Genomic DNA, 27,172 nt, shown 5'->3' with positions numbered 1-27,172 from the left:
ATACACACACACGTGCATACGTGCAGGTACAGAGAGAGTGTCTTGACTTTTTCTTATGGTTAGATTAGGAGATTTTGTCCTCTGGTTTCGAATCGTTCATCAACAATGGGCGATTGTCGAGTTGTGATAGGTATAGAATTTCAGATGTCGAGTTGTGATAGGTATAGAATTTCAGATGTCTTGACCCTAGTGTCTTCTTCAGTCTAAATTTTCTGTGCACTTCTTGCGGCCTTTGCGAAGGGATATCTACGGTGCCAGAAAAGCGCGTCAGGTCTCTCTCTCTCTCTCTCTCTCTCTCTCTCTCTAGCGTCTTCCTATATGCGATGTTGTGGTTAAACGAAAGATCAACGGGGGCAGAAATCTGCTTTCTGAGATCTGTTGTGACCTAGCCATGGCAGTCGGAGCGCGATGGCCTGTTTTGGTTCACGAACTCAGCGAATAAATATGGTAAGCGAAGCTTTAAATCAACTCCCTCGCTGTCCACCGTGTCGAAAACCTAACAAAGAAATGTCTAGAGTCCTAGCCGTAGCCGGAGCCGGAGCCGGAGCCGGACCCCTAACTTTACGAAAGGATGCTGCAGCTAATCCTGACCGTAACTATCCCTAAACCTAAGCCCTAACCCCAACAGGCATTCGCTAACCTCAACGGAGCACCAGTGGCTCGAAGCCATATCCTGATGCAAGTTCCGCATCTATGTGAGTAGGCTTCAAGCGTACGTGTCTGTGTAGGAGTGCTCGCGTAAGCTTTGGGGTCACAGGTGAACATACTGACAAGCCCCTTTCATTAAACAGACACACCTCCTTTTTTCATTTAACCAAAGCCGGTAATTTGAAAAATAAGGTGTGAATTTTGCCAAAATCACAGCCCTACAAATGCTGATAAAAAACCTTCTCATACGATTTTATAGCAGGAACAACGAATGAGAGAATTGCAAGAAAATATTTAGAGCCAATGAGAATAATTTTTTCTATTGCTCTTGCACATCATCCCTTTTGTGGGACTGCCTTGTGAGGGTTTGCCTGTGCTCTCTTACCCTAAATTTGAGATAGCTCTTTAGCCCGTCGGTGGGGCGTGGCGCTAAGAAGAGCATCGGCCCTCCATACTCTCTGGGTGCCACACGTAAGAAAATATAAAAACCATGTATCGGGTGGTTTCTCAGAGGCTTTAGTCTTCATTGGTTGAATGTGTTTGCTACGAACTTTTCCATAAGTGTATAGCTTTATCAGGTTTAGTTGTAAGTTGCGAACAGCAACACAAATGTTTGGTTGTCGAATGGAAGCTCGCAATGGAAAGCTTGTGTGTGAACAAGGAATTGATGAACCAATTGAACTTATCCTACGAAATGAGTAATTCTAACCATGTGCTATTGATGACTACTTGGTTTGTGACATTGTGCTGGGTTTTTCATAAGGGATGCATTGGCCAGCTTCGTTGACTTATTCGGAACTGTCTTTGGTCTGGATTAGATGGCACTGTACACACTAGGGCGAGAGTAGCTTGGGATACCATTATTATGCCTAAGCAAGAGGGAGGATTGAACATCATTGAACTCGAGGTGCAGTGTAAGGCTTTGCTTTGTAAGTTGGTTGTTTGAGGATTTCTTCATGGCACTAAGCCTTGGAAGAACTTTCTTCTCTAGGAGATTATGAAGCGCACTCCGATTGGGGGAGGTGTTTTGATGTACAGCCTACATTTTATATTTTCGGATGCAAAGCACTGACCACCTTCTTCGCCTTTGGTGAGATCTCTTCTGTCAGCCTAGGATTGCATGAGGAGTTTCTTGGTTCATATTCTTCCGCGGCCAGTTGAGGAGGCTAACAAGCAGCCCATTGTGTGGAATGTTATCTTGTTTGTGTAGAAGAAAGACAAGTTCGCACGATTATGCGTGGACTACAAGGCTCCTAACAAGCTCATAATGAAGAACAAGTTCTCAATGCCCAGGATTGAATATATCTGTGAGCAACTCGATGGTGCAAAGTTCTTTTCGAAGGAAGATTCAAGAGTGGCTATCATCAGGTACGGTTGACATTCCAAAAACAACCTTCAGGAATGAACATGGCCATTACGAGTTTGTGGTGATGTCATTCGGTCTCAACAATGCACCGAAAAGATGATGTCTCGGGTATTTGTGGAGCTCATAGGAAAGTGCGTGTTTGTCTTTTAGATGATTATACTCATTTTTTTTGCTATTGCAGAGAGCAGTATGAGTAGGATGTTGAAAAGGTCTAGAAACTTTTGTGAGATAATGCATTGTACATCAATACAAAGAAGAGCGAATTTGGAGTAGAAGAAATACATTATTTGGGATATGTTATTATTGCAAACAGGACTAGCCTCGACCTTGAAACAGTACGGGCAATTCTTGAATGGAATGTTTCCAAAAATGCTCAAGAGATCCGCTCTTTCGTAGATCTCTGTCAAGCATACAATACCCATATGGACAAGTTTTCTAATCTTGCAGCACCCCTTACAGATCTGCTCAAGGGCATGAAGACGTGTCAATAGAAGGGGTGTTCGTTGCGGGCAAAGCATTTGGGGCATTTCATGCTTGTGAGTCTCCGGTTCTCAAATTGGCGTCATTCTTTCGAGGTAATCACCGATGCCAACAATCTAGCCATAAGACCTGTCCTCCAGTAGGAAGGACGCCTAGTGGCTTATTACAGTCGGAAATTAAATGATGCAGAAAAGAACTATTTTGTGTATGACAGCGCTTAAGCATTGGAAACATTTCCTTTATGGGAGAGATTTCATAGCTAAGACTGATCATCAGGCACTTAAATGGTTGCAAACCATGCCTAGTGTCCAATGGAATGACAGACAAGCTAGATGGAGTCTAGTCTTCCAATAGTTTGGAGTATGATTGAATACATCCTTGGTTCAAATAACCCCGTTGTTGATGCTCTCAATCGAGAAGGCACAATTCAAACTTTGCAAAAGTCCACTGTGCTTGAAATATAGAGAAAAGATCTCAAAAGTATGAAGTCACAATATGAGAATTCGTTGGAATTCGGGACTAGTATAGATTGGCCCTACAAGCAAAACCGGGTCACTATACCATCCAAGCTGGTTGGTTATTATACAAGAACCGGTTGTGCATTCTTAGGAAAAAGCGATGGGCTCTTCTCCATGATGTCCATGACTCTGTCATCGTGGTATCACCAGTACATTGGAGAAACTTGAGCGATCATTCTATTGGTCAAAGCTGAGACTGGATGTCTATCAATATGTCCAAGCATGCCAGATATGCCAAAAAGTGAAGGTACCTTATATGCAACATGCAAGGTTGCTTCAACCTTTGTTGGTTTCAGACGGTCTTTTTCAAGATATCAATATGGCCTTTGTTGGACCTCTTCCTGCTACGTTTGGATCTTGGAACACACAGTGCATGAGCATTGTGCACTAATTCCGTAAATTTTACATGTTGATCCTGTTAGAAGTCATCTCCTGTCTATATTTATACACCAGGGCCTCTGTTGTGGGTGTGCCCACCCTGTATAGGTGTTTTATCATTTTTCCTCACTCCCTGTATTTTTTCCCTATTTTTTCCCATTTTTCGGTGGTGTGGATGGATGCCAGATGTTGGCAGGAGCTTTTGGTGGCTGGCCGACTGTCCATTCATTAGTCGTGTAGCTGGCCGACTGCCCATCAGCAAGTGTGGAGTATTTTACTGCTGGCCGACTTGTTGTATGCAGTCGTGGAGGGCCACCAGCGCTGGCCGACTGCATGCATGGGGCATATAAATAGGCCCCATGCCCCCCACCACTTTCTCATTCAGTTATTTGCGGGATCTTGTGTATAGAGAAGAGTTTACACACCTATCTCTCTGTGTTTCTTGTGCTGTCTATTTTTTGCATTCTACTTGCTCTTGTCAACCCAAGTTTGGTTATCATTTCCACTGCATATTCTGACATGGTATCAGAGCCCTAGGTTCGTGATAGATCTTGGGAGTTTTCTGAGCAAGAGGGGGATCGTAAGGTTGCTGATTGGTGGACTGTTTTGGACGGTTTGGGAAGAGAAGGTGCAATAGAAAGGCGGGCTAAGGTGTTGGACAGCCACTTGCAGGTTTTACAGATTTTTTTTCCCCACTCACCCACCCTTTCAGTTTACTCCCCGCGTGTCATGTGCAGAGTGTGTATCTACCGTGTGCTATACGCATGCAAGACTAGTTTCGAGGCTTGGGAAGCTTGGAACTAGGTAGGTTGATTGACGAGCTGAGTTAGGGAAATACTAACGGGCGGGCACCCAAGTATGGACGGACGGGCGGCCAAGTGTGGACGCCCGATGACCGGCCAAGAGCCTATAAAAGGGTGGCCAAGGTTAGTTATTGTATTATAGAGAGTCTCGCGAGCTTGTGAGAGCTCTATGGTCTTGGAGCGTGGCGGTATGGGACGTCGCGAGGAGGAGATTGGTCGGTACGTCATCCTAGTTAGCTCAGCTCGTGGCTCGGTGGGGACAGCCAAGACTGGGGGCTTGCCCACGGCTGTCATGGTTGGGAGGTGAGTCAGGCCTGCACCCCCCTAGTTGTTTGTTGTTCGTTTGTTTGCAGGATTCGAGTTTCGAACCAAGATCGATCACGACGGGATCCGTGGGGTTTTGACAGTGGTATCAGAGCATACCTCGTGAACGAGCAAGTCGGTAGGTAGAGAAGATGAGGTCGAAGAACGGTATGTGTTAAAAAGCTCGCTGTTTTTTCTGTGCATACTGCAGTTTTCAGATTTAGTATGTGTTTTTTCTTCATCAAAGAGACCCACGTTGATGGGAGATGGTAGCTAAATAGGGTTGATTCCTTTTGCAAGGAAGAGAAGTCTTGCTGTGCAGTCGCATAAACTGCAGGGAGAGAAACAGAAAAAAGAAGAAGAGAAAAAGCAAGTTTGCTTTTCGTTGAATATTTGAGAGCGAGAGTGGTTGTGAGACGGAGGCACTGGCGGTTGGCGGCGGCACTAGCGGGCTGGTGGAATAGTGCGTTGACAAGTTGCAGGCGGTGGCTACCGACGGTGATGGCGCCTAAGGCTAGTCAAGTAGGCGGCCAAGCAGCTAGGCCAGGCCGGCGCCCAGGCCACGTGGCCTTGTGGCTAGGCTTGCGCAGCCAGGCCAGGCGGGCAGGCGCCTAGGCCAGGCCGGCAGGCGCCCAAGGCTACGCTACCGTGTTGCGCAGGCCTACGCAGGTTGGCCGATAGCAGCACGTATCACACGTAGGCACCAGCATGCGACGTCAGCAGTCAACGATGGCAGCCCGGTGGGTGAATCCAGGGGGGAAGAAAAAAAAAACCAAGGAAAACTTACCTTTTTTTTAAGCTTTCGTTTTTTTTTTTGGAATTTAAAATTTTCTAAGTTTTAAAAGATCCCTCTCCAAGGTTTCCAAGGTGTTTTATTTTTTTTAAGACAATAGAATATATATATCCATATATATATATTTATTCAAGAAAAAAAAAACACAAAAGCTAAGCCTAGCTTTTGGAGATTTTTGGCTTTTGGAAAACCTTTATAAACTCCCTCAAGTGGGCTTCTTGCCACACATCTCTCAAGTTCTCAAGTTTTCAAGCTCTCAAGCTCTCAAGTTCGCTCACACTTTTGTTGTGCAAAGATCGAATTTTCTCTCCACGTATCCTCTTCACGATGTCGACCCAAGAATCGAAGTTGGAGCCCCTTGTGGAACGCGAATGCTTACGGAAGGTACCGATGCCGATCTTTTTGACGATTTTGTGTCAAAATCAGATTTCCAAGAGTTCAAAGTAGCTCTCGAAGCTTCTTCGACGGAACGTCAGGCACAAATCGCAGCCCAGATGCAAGCTTTGTAGAACTCCATCGCTCTATTGACCACTACCCTCTCTACTTTCTCGGGTATGGATACCTTGGCTTTAGCTTTAGGTCCCAATATTACTTCGGAACCGTTCGGGGGCGAGCAAAAGCAGCGCACCAAGGAGATCGTGGACACGTGGCTACACAAGTGGCAAGTTCACTTTCAGTTTCATCCATATGATGATGGGAAGAAGATCCAGTTAGCAGTAGGTTTCCTGTCCGGCAAAGCTCTGCTTTGGTGGAAGGAACTCAACCCTAAGCCAACGACTTGGACACAATTCGAAGACGTTTTCAAGAAAGAATTCCTCAAGAAAGAGGATGATTACGATGATGTTGTCCGGTTTTCAGCTTTGACCATGACCTTGCAGCATCTCACTTATGAGGTCTACCTCCAGAAGTTTTGTGACTTGCATATGAAAGCTACAAAGATGGATCCCACTACTCTTTTGGGGTTTTTCGTAGCTGGTTTACCAGACTCGTACCGATTACAGGTTAAAAATAACAAATATAAAACTTTGGACGAGGCCATTCATTCAGCTCGTATCTATGATGATACGATAGTCTCTTCCAAATCGAAACCCCTTACCGAGCAGGGGAACAAGCATAAAAGGAAGTTCTCCGCCCCTATGGCTAACACGACAGAGGGAAAGTCTTCGGACCAACCTTCGAAGAATTCCAGCTCGACACCAGCGAAGAAGAAACGACTCCTTAGGGCTTTGAAGCTCAAGAAGGAAGGACGTTGTTTTATCTGCGAAGAAAAAGGACACATGCGTAATGAGTGCTTAAAGCAAAAGGGTACCAAGTCAAAGGCAGCTAACCAGTTGTCTTTGCAGGTAAGTCAATTACTGTACTTTCTCGTCCTAGTACTTGTTCTGATTGTTTGTTCAATTCTAAGGTATTTGGCTTGCATGATCTTCTTCGAGTTTATGGAGAAGTGAATGGCCATAAGATTCACATTCTTTTAGACCCTGGCAGTTCGCATAACTTTGTTAACTACAAACTTGTGCAGAAATTGAGTCTTGATACGACACTCAGCGACCATACCTATGAGGTACGCCTACCTGCGGGAAGGCAAGTTTGGGATCGCAAGGTGGAGATGCTTCCAATCTAGATTCAAGACTACAAAGATACTCTGGAATGCTATGTTATGCATTTGGAAAATGTAGACTTGTTATTAGGAATTGAGTGGTTTAAGACTCTTGACGTCCAGATAGATTGGTCTAGTCATATTTTTTCTTTTCAGCATAGGGACACCAAGTATAGTATTTTAGGTGATTGTATTCATCCCTCTCAGGGACCTCTTGTAAATACAATTGATTTTGGAAATATAATGGATTCTTCTTTGTATACCGCTTTCCATTGTGTATTGATTCCACTTTCTTCTTTTCTCATGCCTTCCATGGATGTAAATGAATTAAGTGTGTTTGAAAGCAAAGAATTACAGAAGATACTTGATTCATTTCAAGATGTATTTCCTAAGGAACTGCCATCGGGTTTACCACCTGAACGGGCAGTAGATCATCGTATTGACTTGATCCTTGGTGCTCATCTTGTCAGTATTCCACCTTACAGGATGAGCCAAGCTGAGGAAGATGAGTTGGCTAAACAACTCGAAGATTATTTGAGGATTGGACAGATCCGTCCAAGTAAATCACCTTGGGGTGCACCTATGTTGCTTAGAAGAAAGAAGGACAATACCTGGAGAATATGTATAGATTGCAAGAGATTGAACAAGCTGACAATTAAGAACCGTTATCCTCTCCCTAGATCAGATGACCTGATTGACCGGTTAGCAAGAGCGAAATATTTCACGAAGATAGATTTACGTACTGGCTATCACCAGATACGTATTCATGAAAGGCATGCCGAAAGAACCGCCTTTCGGACTAGGTATGGCCATTACGAGTTTCTCGTATTACCTTTTGGGTTAACCAATGCTCCAGCCACTTTCCAGCAAATGATGAACGATCTTTTTCGTGAACATTTGGGGAAATTTGTGGTGGTGTTCCTGGATGATATTTTGATTTATAGTCGTACTCTTGAGGATCATGTCAGACACCTCACGATTGTCTTATGTATTTTAAGACAGAATTGACTATATGCTAAGTTGAGTAGATGTGAGTTCTTTATGACCGACATCATTTACTTGGGACACAAGATCACTAGAGACGGATTGAGCATTGACTATGACTGAGTTCAGAAGGTTTTACACTGGCCTATACCACGAACAGTGAAACAACTTCGTTCTTTTCTCGGTTTTGTTGTTTTTCTTTGGAAATCTGTACGGGAGTACTCTCAGCTCACACTACCGATGACCGACTTATTGAAAGGTTGTGGACGTAAGTCCAATCAGCGTATCACTTGGAATAACGATTTGGATATGGTCTTCAGACTTTTGAAAGATAAGGTCAAGGAAGCACCTATCTTAGCATTGTCTGATCCTAGTCGGCCTTATGTTCTTGAAACTGATGCCAGTGACTATGCTATCGGGGCTGCTCTATTTCAAGATGGTAGACCGGTCGCTTTTGAAAGTAAAAAGCTAGACGGCACTCAATCTCGTTGGCCAACCCTTGAGAAGGAGCTTTATGCTGTGATTCATGCTCTCAAGGTTTGGAGACATTATTTATATGGCTCCAAGTTTGTGGTATTGACTGATCATCAGTCAATCAAGTATGTGTGTGATGCGGATGATTTGAGAGGCAGGAAAGCTCGTTGGACAGAGTTAATGCAAGATTTTGGTTTTGAGATCCGTTATCGGAAAGGGTCCATGAATAGTATTGCAGATGCGCTTAGTCGGATTAGAGAGGTGAATACTTTGTCGTTCACCGAGATTTCTACTGACTTATTTCAGTCATTGAGAGGGCTTTGCAGGACTGATAGTTATTTTGGTCCATTTTGGCAGAAGATCCAGGACGGGAGCTCATTGATTGACCAAGACTCAATGACTGAGCAGTCTACCATTCAGGCTGCAGGAGGCCAGTGGATGATTCGGAATGGTTTACTATTCCGTAATGACAAAATTTGTGTACCACAGATCTCGGACATTAGGTCCAAGATTCTGAGGGAGTGTCACGAGGCCCCTTCTGCTGGACACCCTGGGGTACACAGGACACTATCATTAGTGAAACACACTTTTTATTAGCCGAAGATGAAAGGGTATGTAGAAGATTATATTCTCAAGTGTCAGATTTGTCAGGCAAATAAAGCTGAACGCTTTAGACAGGCTGGGTTGTTGCATCCTTTGCAAATCCCAGGTAATAAATGGGAAAGTATTTTCATGGATTTTATTACCGGATTGCCAAGAACACATCAAGGCCACGATTCTATTTGGCTTGTGGTAGATCGCTTGACAAAAATGGCTAGATTTTTATTGACCCGGAAGACTATTACAGCTACACAATTAGCTCGGCAGTTTATCGAGCAATTGTTTAGACTGTATGAGTCAGTGATAGGGACTCTAAGTTTACGAGTGATTTTTGGAAACTTGTTTTTGAGAAGTTGGAAACAACTTTGAATTTGAGTTCCTCAGATCATCCTCAATCTGATGGCCAGACTGAACGAGTGAATCAGATTTTGGAGGATATGCTTCGAGCATATGTATCCAAAAGACAGAGTTCATGGGAGGATTATCTTCCTATGTTAGAATTTGCATATAACAGTACTAAGCATACGAGTACAGGGTTTAGTCCTTTCATGCTTATGTATGGTTTTCAACCTAGATCACCTGTTACAGTAGGATTCTCAGGACTTCAGCATGATGCAACAGCAGTGTTGATTTCTCATTATCATAGTCGTGAAGATATTTTGCGAGTCGACAGCCCTAGGCACATCCCGACCAACAGTAAGACTCTCATATAAAAGTAGGTTACATCATTTAGTCCAAGAAGCTCTCCATCGTTTTGGTGGTCTTCAGTCCAAGATCCTAGGAATGTGTGGAGTTCAACAGTAGAGCAATTCAACATTCAAAGTCAACATTCAGAACGATTCAGTCAGAGTCCGCGTCATCATCATCATCATAGATATTTTGAGATCTCAATTGTAACAATCTCATTTAATATAGTTGCATTGCACCGCATTGAAACCATTATCTATCTCTTAAGTATTTCTAAGTGCATTTTAGTTAAGGCTAAAGTTGTTTTACTACCATCAATCCCTCACATGTCACATTGGTATCAGAGCTCTACGGGGTAACCAACCTTAGTTCATGCTTAGTCCCTAAGCCATTCAACATTAGCATAGTCGCTTTCGCTCGGTTAAATCCAGTTCTCAAGATCTTGCATCCCATCTTTAGAGTTTTCCCCTTAGGCATGCATCAGTAACCCATTCATTTGCATTATTTCATAGCATATAGGGTCTCATATGCCTTGCATTAGTATAGTAGTAATTCTAGAAGTCCTGTAAAGATAGTCACTCTAGGCATCTTTCATCTCCGAGGCATACACCATGAGTTTTATGGGGAAGAATAGCATCCATCATCAAAGGAGAAAATGGAGTTTTGGGCTTCAACTGGAATTAGCAGGGGTTTCTCTTCCACATGAGAAATTTGCAAGATATGCAGGAAATGTTACAAGTTGCAAAGGAATCTATTAGAAGTGCTCAAGACCGAGACAGGTTTTATTCTAATAGACATCGTTCACCTAGAGAGTTTTCTGAAGGAACGATAGTGTATTTGCGAGTTCTGAAAGATTCCGAGACTTTACGGACAGGTAGATCTCCGAAATTATCCCCTTTTCGTGTTACACGACGGATTGGTTCAGTTGCATATGAATTGGATTTGCCTTCTCATGTGAAAGTTCATCCTGTATTTCATGTCAGTAGACTTAAGGAAGTACTGGGTGGAGCAGATCAGTTAGTTACTCCTCAAGAAATTATAGATGTCGAGGACATGACATTTGTTCCACACGAACCTGAAAAGATTCTTGGATTTCGTGAACGAAGATTGCGTAATACGCTTATCACGGAATACAAGATCAAGTGGAAGGATCGTGTTGAGGAGGACGCTACATGGGAGACATTGACTACTCTTCAGAGAGATTACCCTGGCTTTTTAGTGAGCTCAGGAGTGAGCTCTTAGAGGAAGGGGAGTATGTCATGTGCACAGTGTGTATCTATCGTGTGCTATATGCATGCAAGACTAGTTTCGAGGCTTGGGGAAGCTTGGAACTAGGTAGGCTGATTGACGAGCTGAGTTAGGGAAATACTAACGGGCGGGCACCTAAGTATGGACGGGCTAAGTGTGGACGCCCGATGACCGGCCAAGAGCCTATAAAAGGGTGGCCAAGGTTAGTTATTGTATTATAGAGAGTCTCGCGAGTTTGTGAGAGCTCTATGGTCTTGGAGCCTGGATCTAGTGCAGACGTGCACTTGCTTTATGTAGCCGAGGCCGACAGCAGTCTCGAGGCCCGCGAGGGCAGCTTCGTGGCGGTATGGGACGTCGCGAGGAGGAGATTGGTCGGTACGTCATCCTAGTTAGCTCAGCTTGTGGCTCGGTGGGGACAGCCAAGACTGTGGGCTTGTCCACGGTTGTCATGGTTGGGAGGTGAGTCAGGCCTGCACCCCCCTAGTTGTTTGTTGTTCGTTTGTTTGCAGGATTCGAGTTACGAACCAAGATCGATCACGAGGAGATCCGTGGGGTTTTGACACCGCGATGGCAGATTTACTAGAGATGGCTGAGAAGCACGTGAAGATTCCGACTCTCCCCACGTTCCCAGTGGACCGTCAGTTGGACGGGTCCAATTACGGCATCTGGAAGGTCATGATAGAGTCTGTGCTGGAGTCATATGACCTTGCTGATTTCATCATCATCGGGGTTCCACGGCCGGAAGCAGAGGAAGGGGAGTTACTGTCGATGAGGAAGGACCGAGAGGCACAGGCACACATGTGGGATCGTGTCAACGCCAGGGTCCGGTCATTTATTTTCCTCATTTGCACACCACAAGTGATCAATCATGTAAAGCACATGACGCTGGCGAGAGGCATATGGGAGCACTTGGCTTCTCTTTATAACAGGGTATCTCCCATGAAACGGATCTCCTTTGAAGTGCAGATGCGGGTTATGAACCCTGCAAAGTCCTCGACGATGCGGGAACACATTAACAAGCTGCAGGCCCTTCAGCAGGAAGTCCTACAAGCTGGGAAAGAGGATCGCCTTCAGAGAATGGAGTTGTCGAACGCAAGAACAGGAGTGTGGTGGAGATGGCGAGGACCATGCTGGAGCATCGTGATCTTCCTCGTCCACTTTGGGGAGAGGCTGTGGCAACGGCTGTCCATACCCTCAACCGATCTCCGACGACTTCAGTACCCCATATGACTCCATTTGAGGCATACTTTGGCAGGAAACCTGATGTCTCGCACTTCCGTGTCTTAGGGAGTGACGCATATGCACATATTCCGAAGAAGCAGAGGGGGAAGCTTGACTCCAAGTCTCGCAAGCTTGTATTTGTGGGGTATAATTCTCTTTCCAAGGGATACAGATTGTATGATCCAGACAGGAACGAGATTATTGTCAGCCCGGATGTGGTCTTTAACGAGCATGTTCCAGTATCCACTGTCGAGGAGCCGCCACTTCTTGGAGATCCAGAGGAGTCTGATGATGATTTCTAGACCATCATTCCAGTTGATCAACCTTCACTATAGGAGGTTGAGCCCGCAGTTGGAGTACAGCCCCCGCGACCACAGGAGGCTCCACGATATGTTCGAGTACCTAGGTGGTTGTTGGACACCCTTCGGGAGTCAGGTGTCACGGAGCTACCCTCCGAGTGGACCACAGAAGACGGCCCTCGAAGATCACATAGAGTCCGGGATAAAAGCAATACAGTGGAGCTTCTTCAGGTGAACTATGCTTTGATGTCTCGTATTATGCGGGGCAAAGAGCGCACTTCCGTAAAGGAAGCCCTTTCACAAGATACTTGGAGGAAAGCCATGCAGGTGGAACTTGATGCCATCGAGAAGAACAACACTTGGGAGTTGGTACCGAGGCCATCGAAGCGGTGTCTAATGGGTCTTTAAGACCAAATATGCGTCTGATGGGTCGGTGGACAAACACAAAGCTAGACTTGTGGCTAATGGTTATGCTCAGCGGCCAGGCATCGACTACGAGGATACCTTTGCACCGACAGCACGGATGTCCACGATTCGGACTGTTCTTGCCCTTGCTTCTTCTCAGAGGTGGCGCGTGTATCGAATGGATGTAAAATCTGCGTTCCTTAATGGTGACCTGCAGGAGGAGGTGTATGTTGAGCAACCTCCAGGCTTTATTGTTCCAGGATCTGAAGGGATGGTTTACAGGTTACGTAAGGCCTTGTATGGTCTTAAGCAGGCGCCCAGGGCTTGGAATCAGAAGATTGATTCGTTCTTTATTCGGACTGGATTTCAGAGATCGGTTGCAGATCCAAACCTGTATCTCTTTCGGGAACGCGGCATGGTCACGCTTATCATCCTTTATGTGGATGATCTCATTCTCACTGGCGGTCATGTGGAGCACATTAGAGTGACGAAGGCTGCCTTGTCAAAGGAGTTTGAGATGACCGACTTAGGCTTACTCCACTTCTTTTTGGGAGACACGAGGAGATCTACTTCAGGATACAGTTTTACCCTCGGCTTAGGAGCAGTTTCTTGGAGCAGCAAGAGGCAGCCAACTATTGCCCTTTCTTCGACAGAGGCACGGCGGACCTCTTCACGAAGTCACTACCTCAGGCTACGCTCAGGCGGCACTCTAGCTCCCTTGGGTTGATTTCATAGCCAGGAGCTGAGAGGGGGTGTTAGAAGTCATCTCCTGTCTATATTTTTCAGTGGTGTGGATGGATGCCAGATGTTGGCAGGAGCTTCTGGTGGCTGGCCGACTGTCCATTCATCAGTCGTGTAGCTGACTGACTGCCCATCAGCAAGCGTGGAGTATTTAACCGCTGGCCGACTTGCTGTATGCAATCGTGGAGTTCTCTACTGCTGGCCGACTGCTTCATGCAGTCGTCGAGGACCACCAACGCTGGCCGACTGCATGCATGGGGCATATAAATAGGCCCCATGCCCCCACCACTTTCTCATTCAGTTATTTGCGGGATCTTGTGTATAGAGAAGAGTTTACACACCTATTTCTCTGTGTTTCTTGTGCTGTCTATTTTTTGCATTCTACTTGCTCTTGTCAACCCAAGTTTGGTTATCATTTCTGTTGCATATTCTGACAGATCCCGTGCAAGCAAATAGACACAGCTGAAGACATCGTTTGCTTGTTCATCCAACATTGGTACCCCATCGGAGGTTTGCCAAGGACAATAACATGAGACACGAGGTACCCATGAAGCAGTATGGCTCGATGAAGAGTTCTTTCCAGAGTACCCCCCACTCCTGGCGGACTACTTGGAAGCGATGAACCTGCCTCCAAGCTAAGCAGGAGGGAATGTCACATGCACGCTGCACTAGAGTGTTATGTGACACATTGGCTCTGCATCAGTGCAATATTCATCCGTAGGATTTACCGTTTTAGGAATATTTGTCGTATGCCGTGACCCCATTGTGACCCCGAGTCCAGGACATGTCAAGCATGAGCTACATAGGTAGGTCAGTCTCCATAGCCATAGAGAGTTTGCATGTGTCAGTCCTCTTACTCACTTGGAGAACTCATCAGATATGGCATGTAGAAGTCAACCCATAGCATGTAGTTGCATCAAAAGCATATAGTGTATGGTAGATAGGTCTATGGGCCAGCCAATGGCCAGCCCATAGCATGGCCAGCCCATAAGGGCAACATCCAGGTTATAAGGGGCATAGGCAGCCAGTCGGCAGCCTACAGAATGCCCCCCAAGCCTGCTTTCGGCCAGCGCTAGATGCCTACTGGCATCAGTCGGCCAGCATGGCAAAGGATAGCAGTAGTCGGGTAGGTGCCTACAGTCAGCCAGCCATGAGCAATAAGATTGGCCAAACATCACAATGGGCAGCATTTATTTGACGGGCTAGCATTTAATGCTAGTAATAAGCATTTTTTGTTCCGTCAAAACAGGTCGACACATGCTCTACTGGCCGACCAGCATCAATAATCCATATATAGCAGCGCTTACATTCAGCATAAATCATTCATCAAGCAAATTAGATCTAAAACAGTCCCAAGCAGTTTAGCCTTCGGTTTACTTGTGCATACTTTTAGCAGCATTCCCAAGGCTTCCGCAAAGAGTATCTTCAGCATTCAGCCAACATATGTGCATCCCTCGGTTTTGGGCTTGCATAGTGGTCATTGAAGAGATATTTAAAGGAGCTTGGACAGCATCATTCGGTCTACTTCGTGCTTGCGTTTGGCAGTTCTTAGTCGTCATTCAATTCATTGTAAAAGTTAGCATTTATATTCATTGTAAAAGTTCTCCAAAGAAATATAAGCAAATACTCTTCTTGCAAGGGTGGCCCTTCAGTGGGTAATTGGGACCCAATACTATGTCCGACTACTATCTCAAAGTGAAATTGCATAAACTCACAGGGTATAAAGAAGGCTTTGTTGCGCGTTACGACAATCAACCTACTTCATGCTACAGATGGAGACAGGGGGTCTTAGCTCTTATAAATAATGAGCCAGTGTCTACCCTTATAATAGAGATGGTGCTATATGCCCAAATTCCCAAAAATTATTTTCAGCTTATGAAACCCTCAAAAAATTAGGGTTTTCAACAAAGGGATTTAATGCTTTAGCAAGGTAGAGCATGAGCTCAATGTCATAAAAGTACTCTCAATTTTTGAAAAAGATAGCCCAAAACCCTAATTTTATCTAATTTTTGAAAAATGTACTAATTAGAAAAATCCCAAATTTTCTCCAAATTTGTATCTTCTGTTTGTTGTTGGTTTGATGGCGTAGCTAGCACAGTAGTAGATCTGCAAGTAGTAGATCTGTAGTAGTTCGATGGCGTCAGATGGCAACAACCATGTAGGTGTTTCTTCACGGTGGTGGCGGCCAGCTGTGGATTGATGCGCACAGGTGGGCTGAGTCGTTTACTGCAGGCGGTGCTTATGGGCTGCTGTCTCACCATTTGGCCACCCGAATGGTTCACTCTTGCTTTCACACTATGTACATATTGGATTGGTGTCCATGGCTTATGGAAGGTGCCTATGCATGTGATTGACACGTGTCATGCTGTATAGTTGGATATGATATTCCACTGGGACTTGACGTTATCATGCCCGGAATATCTGGAGGACTTGGCTTTCCGCTGGGACTTGTGCTTTTGTGTATATGCCCGGAAACGCCTGGAGGACTTGGCTTTCCGCTGGGACTTGTGTCTTTGTGTACATGCCCGGAAACACCTGGAGGATTGGCTTTCCACTGGGTCTGGTATCGCATATACTTGCCTGGAAACGCCTGGTCTTATATGGTTTCATGAACGGAAATTGCTCATGCCAATGCTGCATTGCATAGCATCTTTATGTGCTTGCCTGCAAATGAAATTGCATGCTGTTTTCATGCCTGCATGACTAGGGGACGCCCGCTCGTGAACCGTGCGTGTGAAACTGTCTGCTGACATGGTTGTGTGGCATGTGAACAGGTGGTAAGTATTACCCAATCTAGGCTCAAATAGCCCTTAGGACTTAGCCAATATTTATAAGTGAGTGCGTTCCCATTTCATTAAAGTTTGGGCGCCCAAAAGTCACTTATAAATTATGACCGCTTCCAAGTTCACACTCACTGAAGTCCCGAGGCGGACAAGACTCAATGTCCAGGACCTGATCCTCCCCTTTTACTCATAAATGGACATCTCCCCATGTCCCTTCACCTGATTGGACCCCAATTCACTTACTTATGAAGAGAAATTCGTGTTTTCTCTTCATGAGGATTTTTGGAGGTTGAAAACTCTGTTTTTCCACCATTTCTCCCATTTCCAAGCTCTCCATAGCCATACCCAACTTGCTAGGGTGTTTTCCAAGCTTTCAAGAGTGTTTCCAAGTGCTAATCACTCTCCTACTCACTCCCAATGACTGAAATTCAGCAAAACAGCTCTCATTTTTGCTATAATTTTTGGTCTTTTTGCTGAAAACCCTAATTTCAGCCTTCCTTTCTCAAGTTGAACCATAGGGGAAGCTTTCCCAGGGTTCCCTTCATCCTCTTGAAGACTTTTGTCGCGAAGGATTGCGGCAAATCGAAGATATCAACACTTCCAAAGCTTCCAACGCGAAGGCTTCCGCTTGCAACAACTTCTATGAAGACTGGTAAGCTAATTGGACAATGTGTTGTCATTACTTACTCAGTAGAAGGGCAGGACTCCTTGTTTAGCCGCCCTGTGTAGTATTTCTCTTGTCCTGTGTGCTCTTGAAGATGTTGCTACCTTGCTTGGTAGAACATAGAGCCAATGGTGGAGAATATGGGCACTGAAGTCGGGCCGGGCATCAAGGCAGCTCCTTGGTGATCTACATCGACATACCATTGTTTTCTAAATGCTGAATTTCATATGCATTGGCATGGAGGATTTGGCAATGGATGCCCGTGAAACTATGTATTGAATTTCTCCAATAGTAATATAATTTACTCAAGGGAGGGGTCGGCCGTTCCGGCTCATTGTGTGTCTCTTGTCAATTCAGCAATTTACTTCTTGTATTTGAGCAAGTGTCCTTCAAATCTTAATGTATTTAAGTGTATTGATTAGCATTGTGTTCAACCAAGTCACATGCTGTATGCAGCGAAGAGTATTGCGCAAGGGTGTGCGCTGCTGGCTGTTGGGCCACAGGGGTGGCAGCACTGGTGGAGCATCACCGCAAGCAGAGGGGGCTGCAAGTAGAGGCTGTCACGACCCTGTGTTTTTCTCTGGATAATATGCAGGTGTGCACGGGGACATGGTGGACAGTGTGAAATGGCATCAGGTGGGAGTGAAGATGGAAGCCCATGTGTGGATAACCCCATGTGTGAAAGGGGGCAAAGAGATTTTAGCTTAAAAGGTTTAAAAACCTTTAAAAGTCATTATAAAGCCCTTCATTAAAGAAAACGTGGCCCATAAGCTATTTTGGAGCCACGTGTGAGCTTTTTGGTAAAAGAGGGGCTGTAGGGCAGAAAAAGCAGCAGGCGCCTATCTTTTGTGGTGGGTGTGCTTTTCCAGTCAGGAGTGGCTGCTGTGAGTTCTGGAAGAACAGGCCGTACAGCTTGCCCGTACTGATCTGTATGATAGCAGGTACAGGTACGACTGTTGCAGGTACAGCCGGTTGCAAGTACAGGCGGCGTTGATTCAGTCGATTGTTGCGCTGTGGTTGGCTGGTGCAGGTGAAGCCGTCAAGGAACTGTACAGCAGGTACAGGCGGCTGTACGACTGTTGACAGGCGGCTGGTTGTAGGTACAGATCTGTACCAGCTGGTACAGTCGGGTACAGCAGGTGTACAGTTTCTGTCCAGCAGGTACAAGTGGGCCAGTTCAGGTCAGTTTTGTACTGTTGCAGGCGGCGCAACACCAGGGTTCAGGCGGTGCATAAAAAGCTAGGCCATGTGTGTTTTTTTTTTTGGAGAACGCCGTGTTTTTACAGAAGGCAGAGGTTAGTTTTCCAGGAACATAGACATCATGTCGATGGTGTTCATCTGATGGAGCTTTCAGCTTATCTTTGCTTTGGATTTGGGACTGTTTTGGGACAGTTTATGGGCTGTTTTTGTTTGGCTGCAAATTCAGCTTTATACTTGGGTTTTTGGCTACAAGTACAGGTCATTTGGTAGTGTTTCTTGGCATGGGAGCGATGCAAGCTCGCATGGCTGCGTGCTCATGGAGCAGATTGTTTTCTTCCTGCTAGAAAGGAACAGTGGGACCTACAGTTTTGGGCATCTCTATGTTGCCAGATGTTTCATGAGGGAACAGGTAACTAGATGTATGCCGTTGTTGATGAGGAAACATGTTTTTGGGTTTCTCCAGGAGATAGGTCACATGCAAGCAGAAGGTACAGGAGTGGACACATGTTTGGTACAGCCTTGCTACTGATAGGACAGGGGACAGGGAATCCATGACAGAGATGGATAGTACCCTTGGAAGGTAGAGAGGGTTTGTACAGGTGTGTCGACTGTATGGGATGCTGTGCTGTGATACTCTTTTGAGAGATAGTTTGGGAGTCTGTGTTGTGATGCAGAAGCACTGGATGTGTCAGGGTGTGATGCTGTTCATAGTGTGAGAGGCTATGGATGGTTGTGGCAGCCTTGATCATGGGAGAAAGCTTCTGTATGCAGGCTCAATGTGAGAGAGTCTTTCGATGCGAACAATGGCTGGACTTGTTTGTGGATGCCGTGTGGACAAGAAGCCAGATGCAGGTTCTTTGCAGGCTTCAGGAGTTCTACTGCGACGGCTGAGTTCCCAGCCCTATATTGTAATCAAAGCTCTTTTAATCAATTAAAGAAATACCGCAAGGGGCGCCACTGCGATTTGGGGCCAATCGGTGTCCGTGTACTATTTGCAGGAGCACTCTAGCTCTCCCTGTTTGTTTTCCTTTTCTAGGTCCTCAATGGTGTTGAAGTGTTCTATGTGCGAGTGTTTGTTTTCACCGCCCTTTGCTCTCTGAGGGCCGGTTTACAAGGTTCCGCTGCCGGGACACATCGTCGACTTTCTCAAGGAGGCGAGTCCGTGGTTGCTTTGGTCGGGACAATCGCCAACTTTCCTAAGGGGCTGAGCTCGTGGTTGTCTCATGAGAGTCACGTCAAAAACTTCAACATGAGGAAAGTGAAAAGGAAGTGCAGGACACAATACAGGATTTTGTGTCTTTGCCTATATGAGGTGAAGAGCAAGAGCTGAGGATGAAGTTCAAGAGAAAAGACACCAAGGACAAGAAGTAGTCGGCCAGGAACAAGAAGCAGTTGAAGTGTTATGGTGCAGGAGATGCGTTGAAGGCTATGGTTTTCGACACTTTGTCATCGGTGGTATCTTCATAGAGGCTTCATGGGTTCGGAAGACAGTTTCTTTCTATGTTTAGCAGTGGTGATCTACTATGCTTCATCGAGGACTTGTGCTTACCACTTGGGTGGAGTGCAAGCAGGTTTTGGGTGTCTGAGGATGTATCAGATGAGGCTCAGATGGAAGTGGAGGAACTTGACGAGGTTCTTATTCCTGAGCATATACTGGCACATAAAGGAAAGAAAGGTACAGGGTAAGGTTTCCCGTCGCTATCTTGTGAAGTTCAAGAGCTGTTCACTGATGGATACGAAGTGGATGGAGGAGGTTCACTGATGGATGCGAAGTGGATGGAGGAGGGTGACTTAGCAGATTCACCTCAGGAGTTGCAGCTTTATCTTGATGTCTATGAGTTGGAGTCGACTCTTGTTACGGCTCATTCAGGTTCAGCAGAGCATAGGTCTGGAGCATTGCCTGATGCTCAAGAGGGGGGTAGCACCTCCGCTCCCTTGTTACAGACAGGCTCATTTGTTATCTAGGAGTCGCTTGGTGACATCTTTGTATTCACCCGAAGGTACTGAGGCTGACAGTACATCTGCTTATAGGACTTCTATGATCTTGTGTTCTAGACACATGAGATGATGGTTGAGTATGGTTCACAGTCGCGCGCACCTGGAACTCTAACTGCAACTATGGATAACTCTATGGAGGGCATAAGTCTTGCGAGCAGTCCTAGAGTTGGTTTGGTTCATGGAAATATGGATCGAACTCTATTTGTGCATGTATGCATACACTTTTTGAGGTAGAGGTATTTTTGTATTCTGGTGCCATTGGATCTTGGTATCATTGAGAATACATTGGGAAATACTCTGCATTGTGTCATGTGTTGCATGTATATTGGTATGATACATCAAGTGCTTTATTATGTTCATGGATGCACCATTGGGTGTAACTCCTGCGGGATGGCCATGAAACATATGAGGGAAAGTACTTGGTAGATTTAGTGTTTGGATGCATTGAGTGCTTTCATATGCTCATGTTTTACCTTCAGTCGTGGGTCCTGCGGGATGCCCATGGGCGTAAGGCTTGCGAGCAGCCCTTAGACTGTTACTTTGGAGTAGGTAGAGCATTTTGAGGAGCATATTGTTTGCGAATGCATATGTGTGTCATGCATATGTGTGTCATATGTAGAATGACGCATGGTTTTGTTTTTCGCTAACACAGTTAACGTGTTTCCATTTGGTTTTAGACTTTTGCTGTAGGTTCTGAAGGAACAAGCAAGAGGACAGTGTGGCTTATTGTGCAGGATGATTGTTCTATCATCCAGATGCATTGGAAGGCCATTGTTTTTGCCATATGGGAGTCTTTGCTGCCATTGAGTGCAATCGAGGACGCTTGCCATTTTTCAAGAGGGGGATATGTCACGACCCTGTGTTTTTCTCTGGATAATATGCAGGTGTGCACGGGGACATGGTGGACAGTGTGAAATGGCATCAGGTGGGAGTGAAGATGGAAGCCCATGTGTGGATAACCCCATGTGTGAAAGGGGGCAAAGAGATTTTAGCTTAAAAGGTTTAAAAACCTTTAAAAGTCATTATAAAGCCCTTCATTAAAGAAAACGTGGCCCATAAGCTATTTTGGAGCCACGTGTGAGCTTTTTGGTAAAAGAGGGGATGTAGGGCAGAAAAAGCAGTAGGCGCCTATCTTTTGTGGTGGGTGTGCTTTTCCAGTCAGGAGTGGCTGCTGTGAGTTCTGGAAGAACAAGCCGTACAGCTTGCCCGTACTGATCTGTACGATAGCAGGTACAGGTACGACTGCTGCAGGTACAGCTGGCTGCAAGTACAGGCGGCATTGATTCAGTCGAGTGCTGCGCTGTGGTTGGCTGGTGCAGGTGAAGCCGTCAGGGAACTGTACAGCAGGTACAGGCGGCTGTACGACTGCTGACAGGCGGCTGGTTGTAGGTACAGATCTGTACCAACTGGTACAGTCGGGTACAGCAGGCGTACAGTTTCTGGCCAGCAGGTACAAGTGGGCCAGTTCAGGTCAGTTTTGTACTGTTGCAGGCGGCGCAACACCAAGGTTCAGGCGGCGCATAAAAAGCTAGGCCATGTGTGTGTTTTTTTTTGGAGAACGCCGTGTTTTTACAGAAGGCAGAGGTTAGTTTTCCAGGAACATAGACATCATGTCGATGGCGTTCATCTGATGGAGCTTTCAGCTTATCTTTGCTTTGGATTTGGGACTGTTTTGGGACAGTTTATGGGCTGTTTTTGTTTGGCTGCAAATTCAGCTTTGTACTTGGGTTTTTGGCTACAAGTACAGGTCATTTGGTAGTGTTTCTTGGCATGGGAGCGATGCAAGCTCGCATGGCTGCGTGCTCATGGAGCAGATTGTTTTCTTCCTACTAGAAAGGAACAGTGGGACCTACAGTTTTGGGCATCTCTATGTTGCCAGATGTTTCATGAGGGAACAGGTAACTAGATGTATGCCGTTGTTGATGAGGAAACATGTTTTTGGGTTTCTCCAGGAGATAGGTCACATGCAAGCAGAAGGTACAGGAGTGGACACATGTTTGGTACAGCCTTGCTACTGATAGGACAGGGGACAGGGAATCCATGATAGAGATGGATAGTACCCTTGGAAGGTAGAGAGGGTTTATACAGGTGTGTCGACTGTATGGTATGCTGTGCTATGATACTCTTTTGAGAGAGAGTTTGGGAGTCTGTGTTGTGATGCAGAAGCACTGGATGTGTCAGGGTGTGATGCTGTTCATAGTGTGAGAGGCTATGGATGGTTGTGGCAGCCTTGATCATGGGAAAAAGCTTCTGTATGCAGGCTCAATGTGAGAGAGTCTTTCGATGCGAACAATGGTTGGACTTGTTTGTGGATGCCGTGTGGACAAGAAGCCAGATGCAGGTTCTTTGCAGGCTTCAGGAGTTCTACTGTGACGGCTGAGTTCCCAGCCCTATATTGTAATCAAAGCTCTTTTAATCAATTAAAGAAATACCGCAAGGGGCGCCACTGCGATTTGGGGCCAATCGGTGTCCGTGTACTATTTGCAGGAGCACTCTAGCTCCCCCTGTTTGTTTTCCTTTTCTAGGTCCTCAATGGTGTTGAAGTGTTCTATGTGCGAGTGTTCGTTTTCACCGCCCTTTGCTCTCTGAAGGCCGGTTTACAGAGGCCGAAGTGGATGCACATTAGGAGCTGGTCGTCTTGTGCTTGGCTGAGCTTAGGGCTTGGCTAAGCTATGCTAAGCTAGGCATTTGAAGAGAACATGGCGGGTAGCAGGGGAAGAAGGCGGGCAGCAGAGAGAGAAGGAAAGAGTCCTGCTTTGATACCATATTGGTATTTTAGGGTTAGTGTTAGGGTTCAGCTGTGGTGGTTGAAACAGTGGAGCAGCCATGGTTGAGTGAGAGAGTACAAGATTGCATAAAGGTCAAGTACTATATTGATGTGATTGTTATAGTATGAAAGCACAAGGAGTGACTACATTTTAATAGCCCATGGGGCTTATCTTTTGACTAAGTCACTCGCATGGAGTTGACACATGGCACTATTGTTGACATCATTGCTTAGGTCAACCACATAAAATATCTAGATATTATTTGCCGCTCTAAGAGGTGGTTCACACACCAACACACAAACACGTACTAAGAGACTGTTTACATGCCAACAACATTTTTACTAGGGTTTAAGGCTTGCTTTCAACACAAAATACTTAAGTTACATAATTGTGGCTTCATTTCGGACTTGATATATGGCTAAAGTCTCCCAATCATTTCTTGATGTCCTTCTGAAGCACAATAGGTGCACCAGCAACAGCTGTACCTCTTTAAGGAGTAGCTGGTTTTATAGCCACAGGCCTTCCAACATCACTTGAGACTGTCCCAGAGGCCTTTGGCCACCAAAACTCCACAAGGAGTAGTTGATTCCATCCAACTTGTCCTTGAGGGACAGAGAACCCAAACTTCCTGCTCCATGCTACTGTGAAATCCAAGATACCAACACACAAACATTAATTGCAAGTGTCTCAATACGGTGCCAAGTAAACACTCTCTCATATGCATATCAAATTCTCAATCATTGATCGGTCCCTTGGTATGGGGCCATCAAACTCCTTTTGCTCCTCTCATTTTCGTTTATCTCCAGAGCTTTGTTCCATTCACCCTCCCTAGAATGATTCGTTTGGCCTTGCATCGTCTTTCGTTTTGCTCTCATCCCCACAGTACGTAATATCTCCACCATGCAAAGGTTAACTGGTAACCCCATCCCATCCCATCCCACCCCCCCTCTCCCTCCCCCCACTATCATGAAATCAACAAGACATCAGCACACTCACTTGCTTATAATTAGCATGCCATCTCTCAATCTTTTTTGGGGATCATACTTGTGCACATACGTTTGTTTTTTTTGTTTCACACAGACACAAGCTCCGCTCTTCAGTTGAACAAAACGTTATCAAGGGATATTAGTGTAGTCATTTGCACCTGCAGGAGCTCCACCATCCTCATCATGCAGGCTGCTTACCACTATGTTATTCAGAGAGGTGCTCTGCAGTGGATGGCACTGTATGTGATTGGCATGCTTTGCCTGCTGCTGTTCAAGCTTTGGGTGCGAAGGGGCCGGTCAAAGACATCAAGGTTGCCACCAGGAAAGATGGGATGGCCTCTCATCGGTGAGACACTGGAACTCATAGCTGCTTACAAAACGTCCAACCCGGAGCCTTTTGCAGAAAGCAGGCGAGCCAGGTATAACACGCTCTGTGTATTAATTATGCTGTGCCCGTGTAAAATCACAAGTTTTGAAGAGAGGCATACTCATGTCAGGCCTTGGCGCATGCAGGTATGGACCTGTCTTCAAGACCCATCTTCTCGGAAAGCCAACCATCTTCTCTACAGATCCGGAGACAAACAAGTTCGTGCTTCACAATGAAGGCCGCCTGTTCGCCTCCAGCTATCCATTGTCACTGGTGAGCCTGCTGGGCAGGAATTCTCTGCTGCTCACTCAAGGCCACCTGCACAAGCAGCTTTACTCACTGACCTGGAGCTTCACAAACTCTTCGGTCCTCAAAGAACATCTGATGGCTGACATAGAAGCCAATGTCTGCTCAACCCTGGGCACATGGACGTCCACAGAGGAGGTGATCTACATCCAAGATGAAGCTAAGAAGGTGCGTGCAATTCCATGTAGACAGGACATATTTTGGCTTCATTATTATGAAGGGACTGTGCACCATGAGAGGAATTGTTTGCCTAGTACAGATTTTTGCAATATGCATCCAACTGATCTCATCTCGTGCAGATTACCTTCAACTTGAGTGTGAGCCAACTGTTGAGTGCAAGCTCTGGTAAGTGGACAGAGACATTGAGAAAAGAGTATTTGCTACTGGTTGAAGGGTTTTTCTCACTTCCCATCAACTTGCCGGGAACCACCTATGGCAGGGCTTTGCAGGTCCGATGATAGCTTTTCGCTTAAGTAAACCGTTGGCTTTGTAGTTCTGTGTCCTATGCTCACTGTGTAAACAATTATGGCAGGCACGTGCGGAAATCGCAAAGAGAATAAAGCATCTAGTAGATCAACGGAGAAAAGAGACCAAAGTTGAACACCAGGACCTCCTCGCGGCACTATTGAGACAGAACATGGCGGACGAACAGATTATTGACATGGTAATCTCGCTACTAGTGGCTGGCTACGAGACCACATCTATGATCATGACTCTAGCCGTTAAATTTCTCACGGATAATCCAATGGCTCTCGAGCAAGTACAAGTATGGTCTTAACCCTCATTGTTTTAATTTGGTTTTGGAACGTGTGTTTGAATAACTCCTGGGTCTGGTGAGTGATGGTGAGCCTTGAGTGTACAGGCTGAGCATAACACAATCAAGGAGAGCAAGCAGGCTGGGGAGAAGCTGCTATGGACTGACTACAAGTCCATGGCCTTCACACAGTGTGTGAGTGTTGCTTCGTCCACTAAATATGTTAAGATCTAATTATATTTTCAAAATTTGGCTCAGACCAAAGGCTTATTGTTGATTGGCAGGTTATCAATGAAACCCTCAGAATGGGGAATATGGTTGGCGGAGTATTTCGAAAAGCACTGCAAGATGTAGACATCCAAGGTAAAGGAGCCACAACATGTACTGGCTATTTAATGTAGCTACATTAACAAAGTCACCGTCTACAAGCATGCCATGAGAAAAGTCCCGGAGGTTTCTAACTCAAAGGGTATGTTTTATGCCTTTGTGGATGGTGGGTCGTCTCACTTGCAATATACAGGTTTCACAATTCCGAAGGGCTGGGTAGTTTTCACATCCTTCCGTGCCGTTCATTTTGATGAAGCCAATTACACAGATGCACACGTTTTCAATCCTTGGAGGTGGTTGGTACGCTCCTATAACTTCTTTTTCCACTTATCTCATTATGTATATATCTTCCACTGGCTCACCTCTTTATTAGCTTTCTAGCTACCTCTCAATTTACTTGCATGATCGAGTCAATTTCTCCTTGTGCTGTGAAATCACATTTTGTGAAATCACATTGGAAAGCTCTCATCATCTTGTAATTCTTTTCGAAAGGGATGCAATCCGAGCACTAACTTCAACTTCAAATTCACTCCCTTCGGAGGGGGGCCACGCTTCTGCCCTGGATATGAGCTTGCTAAGGTGGAGATCTCTGTGTTTCTGTACTACTTGACGACGCAATTCAGGTAAAACTGCACTGTACCTGCCGTAAGCGATTATGGATTGCCTATATGCCTGTTGACGGGTAGGATAGTGACAATATTAGATATATGTTGAGTGAAACTTTTATAATGCAGCTGGCAAGTAGCAGAAGAAGACGAATTAATATTTTTCCCAACAACGAGGATGGTCAAGAAACTCCCTGTGACAGTGAGGCGCCTTCCTGAGGCTGGCACCTAGTGGAGAATAACAATATGGTTCAGAGCTATCTATATGCAGGATGACAACAGCTCATCCTCCTCTACCCAAACAACCTGTGTATAAAATATGTGAGGCTTCAAATTTTGAGTGACATGGCAGACGGACATTTTGTACATATAGTGACAAGCAATCCATGCTCTTACCAATTTCCTAAGTGGGCTTTGGCCAATCATAAAGAGATCTAAGATCCCTCAAACAGCTCTTTTCGACTTCTCCAAGATATACGCGAGTGTGCAGAGAAAGATGGGAAAGTGAACAAGCTGGGAGTTACTACAGGGTTATCGTTATTATGCAGAGTGGACTGAAAACTATCATCGTTTACAACTTGATCGAATTTCACGAGGCCGGTTATTAGTTGAAATGTATGTAGAATTTTTAATTCATCATGGTATTTTATTTACTCTCCACTAAAATCTGGTTCAAGTTTAATAAAGTGGCAGGAACATTAAAATACAGTTCAACACTACAACATTTCATAGTAATGTATGAAATAATACATAAAAAGAAAAATATTTAATATATTTACAAACAGGGCCTTGAAAATAATCTGTTTGTGTGTTGGTATCTGTGTGTGTAAAAACTCTGACCGGCTAGAGATTTTATATAAGTAGAGTTT

At 45.4% G+C, this 27,172-nt stretch overlaps 1 protein-coding gene across 8 annotated transcripts; it reads left to right on the top strand.

Moving 5' to 3' along the window:
* Positions 1-26,960, top strand: LOC147603829 (3beta,22alpha-dihydroxysteroid 3-dehydrogenase-like). Of its 8 annotated transcripts, none has more exons than XM_086795779.1 (13): positions 41-271; positions 1,467-1,555; positions 1,640-1,738; positions 1,859-2,016; positions 24,109-24,363; positions 24,458-24,785; positions 24,917-25,066; positions 25,150-25,383; positions 25,480-25,566; positions 25,656-25,734; positions 25,892-25,998; positions 26,191-26,321; positions 26,433-26,960. In XM_086795779.1, the coding sequence occupies exons 4-13, from the start codon at positions 1,916-1,918 to the stop codon at positions 26,533-26,535; spliced, it is 1,575 nt and encodes a 524-aa protein (XP_086651905.1). In that variant the 5' UTR covers positions 41-271; positions 1,467-1,555; positions 1,640-1,738; positions 1,859-1,915; the 3' UTR covers positions 26,536-26,960. The 8 variants fall into 8 exon arrangements, with proteins under 8 accessions (XP_086651907.1, XP_086651905.1, XP_086651903.1 ...); XM_086795777.1 differs by having other exon boundaries at positions 24,039-24,363; XM_086795778.1 differs by lacking the exon at positions 41-271 and adding an exon at positions 431-447 and having other exon boundaries at positions 24,039-24,363.
* Positions 26,961-27,172: the final 212 nt, after the last annotated feature.

This window comes from Cibotium barometz, chromosome 63, assembly GCF_041138505.1.
Source record: "Cibotium barometz isolate CiBa-2024 chromosome 63, ASM4113850v1, whole genome shotgun sequence".
Classification (NCBI taxonomy): Eukaryota; Viridiplantae; Streptophyta; class Polypodiopsida; order Cyatheales; family Cibotiaceae; genus Cibotium; species Cibotium barometz.
This window is presented reverse-complemented; position numbering and strand designations above follow the sequence as displayed.